The sequence below is a fragment of the Stegastes partitus genome, unplaced genomic scaffold (genome assembly GCF_000690725.1).
Source record: "Stegastes partitus isolate 25-593 unplaced genomic scaffold, Stegastes_partitus-1.0.2 Scaffold114, whole genome shotgun sequence".
NCBI classification, from domain to species: Eukaryota; Metazoa; Chordata; class Actinopteri; family Pomacentridae; genus Stegastes; species Stegastes partitus.
Window position 1 is genome coordinate 519458 of NW_007577845.1, and position 776 is coordinate 520233.

At 44.7% G+C, this 776-nt stretch overlaps 1 protein-coding gene across 2 annotated transcripts in view; it reads right to left on the minus strand.

Moving 5' to 3' along the window:
- plppr1 (phospholipid phosphatase related 1) overlaps positions 1–776 on the minus strand; it is a 56372-nt gene that overhangs the window by 2078 nt on the left and 53518 nt on the right. For both annotated transcript variants that reach the window (XM_008278058.1, XM_008278059.1), the window contains exon 7: positions 225–356. In XM_008278058.1, coding sequence (XP_008276280.1) covers positions 225–356 — 132 coding nt within the window. The remainder of the gene's footprint in view (positions 1–224; positions 357–776) is intronic.

Here is a 776-nt window from a genome sequence, read left to right on the forward strand (position 1 = left end):
TTGCAGCAAATTAGGAAGCTGGACATGAAAAACTAAATTACAGCAACAGCGAGTTTCAACACAAACCAAATTCCAGAACACAAAAGTATCTGAAAGGAGATTTTTTTTTTTGTTCTTGTTTTAAGCTCAAGGCCTCGCGGGAGCTCCGCCAATTAATGGAGGGAGATAATGCGCATCATGGAGATTAGAGTTTTTGGGAATCCGGGTTAAGTGTTTTGAGCTACCTGTGCGCTGAGGGTCTCCAGTGGGCTCTCCACACGGGGGAAAGTCATCAGAGGCAGACCGCGGTAGTCCTCGGTCTTCTGTTTAGCTGCTGCGCTGTGGACACCTTTGAAGTTGTTCACGACACATATACCCTGTGAAGGAGGAGGACAGTTCTACATCAGAGCAGAGGCAGGTTTAATACGTGACACTCAATCAGGGGTTTCATTTAACTCTCTGGTTCCTGGGTGTGTTGTTGCCTCCTGAAACAGCAGAACCAAGGTCTGAGGTAAACAGAACTCAGAAAATGTCCTCTGTGCAGCAAAACATGGTTATAATGTCACAAATCAATACGGAGAAAAAACGAAGGTTGCATCTCTTCTTGGGATCAACATGAACAATATTTTTCCAGGTTCCCTCAGGTGTTGCCAATACTGGCAAAAAAAAAACATGGTGGCTGGTTTTAGCTCCTACTTAATTTGTTTCCTCTCCGTTGTGGATGCAGTTCAGCCAAAAAGTCTTTTCACGTCACCTTTGACTGCAGCTGAGTCACGACTGGGTTTTGCAGAATTTTG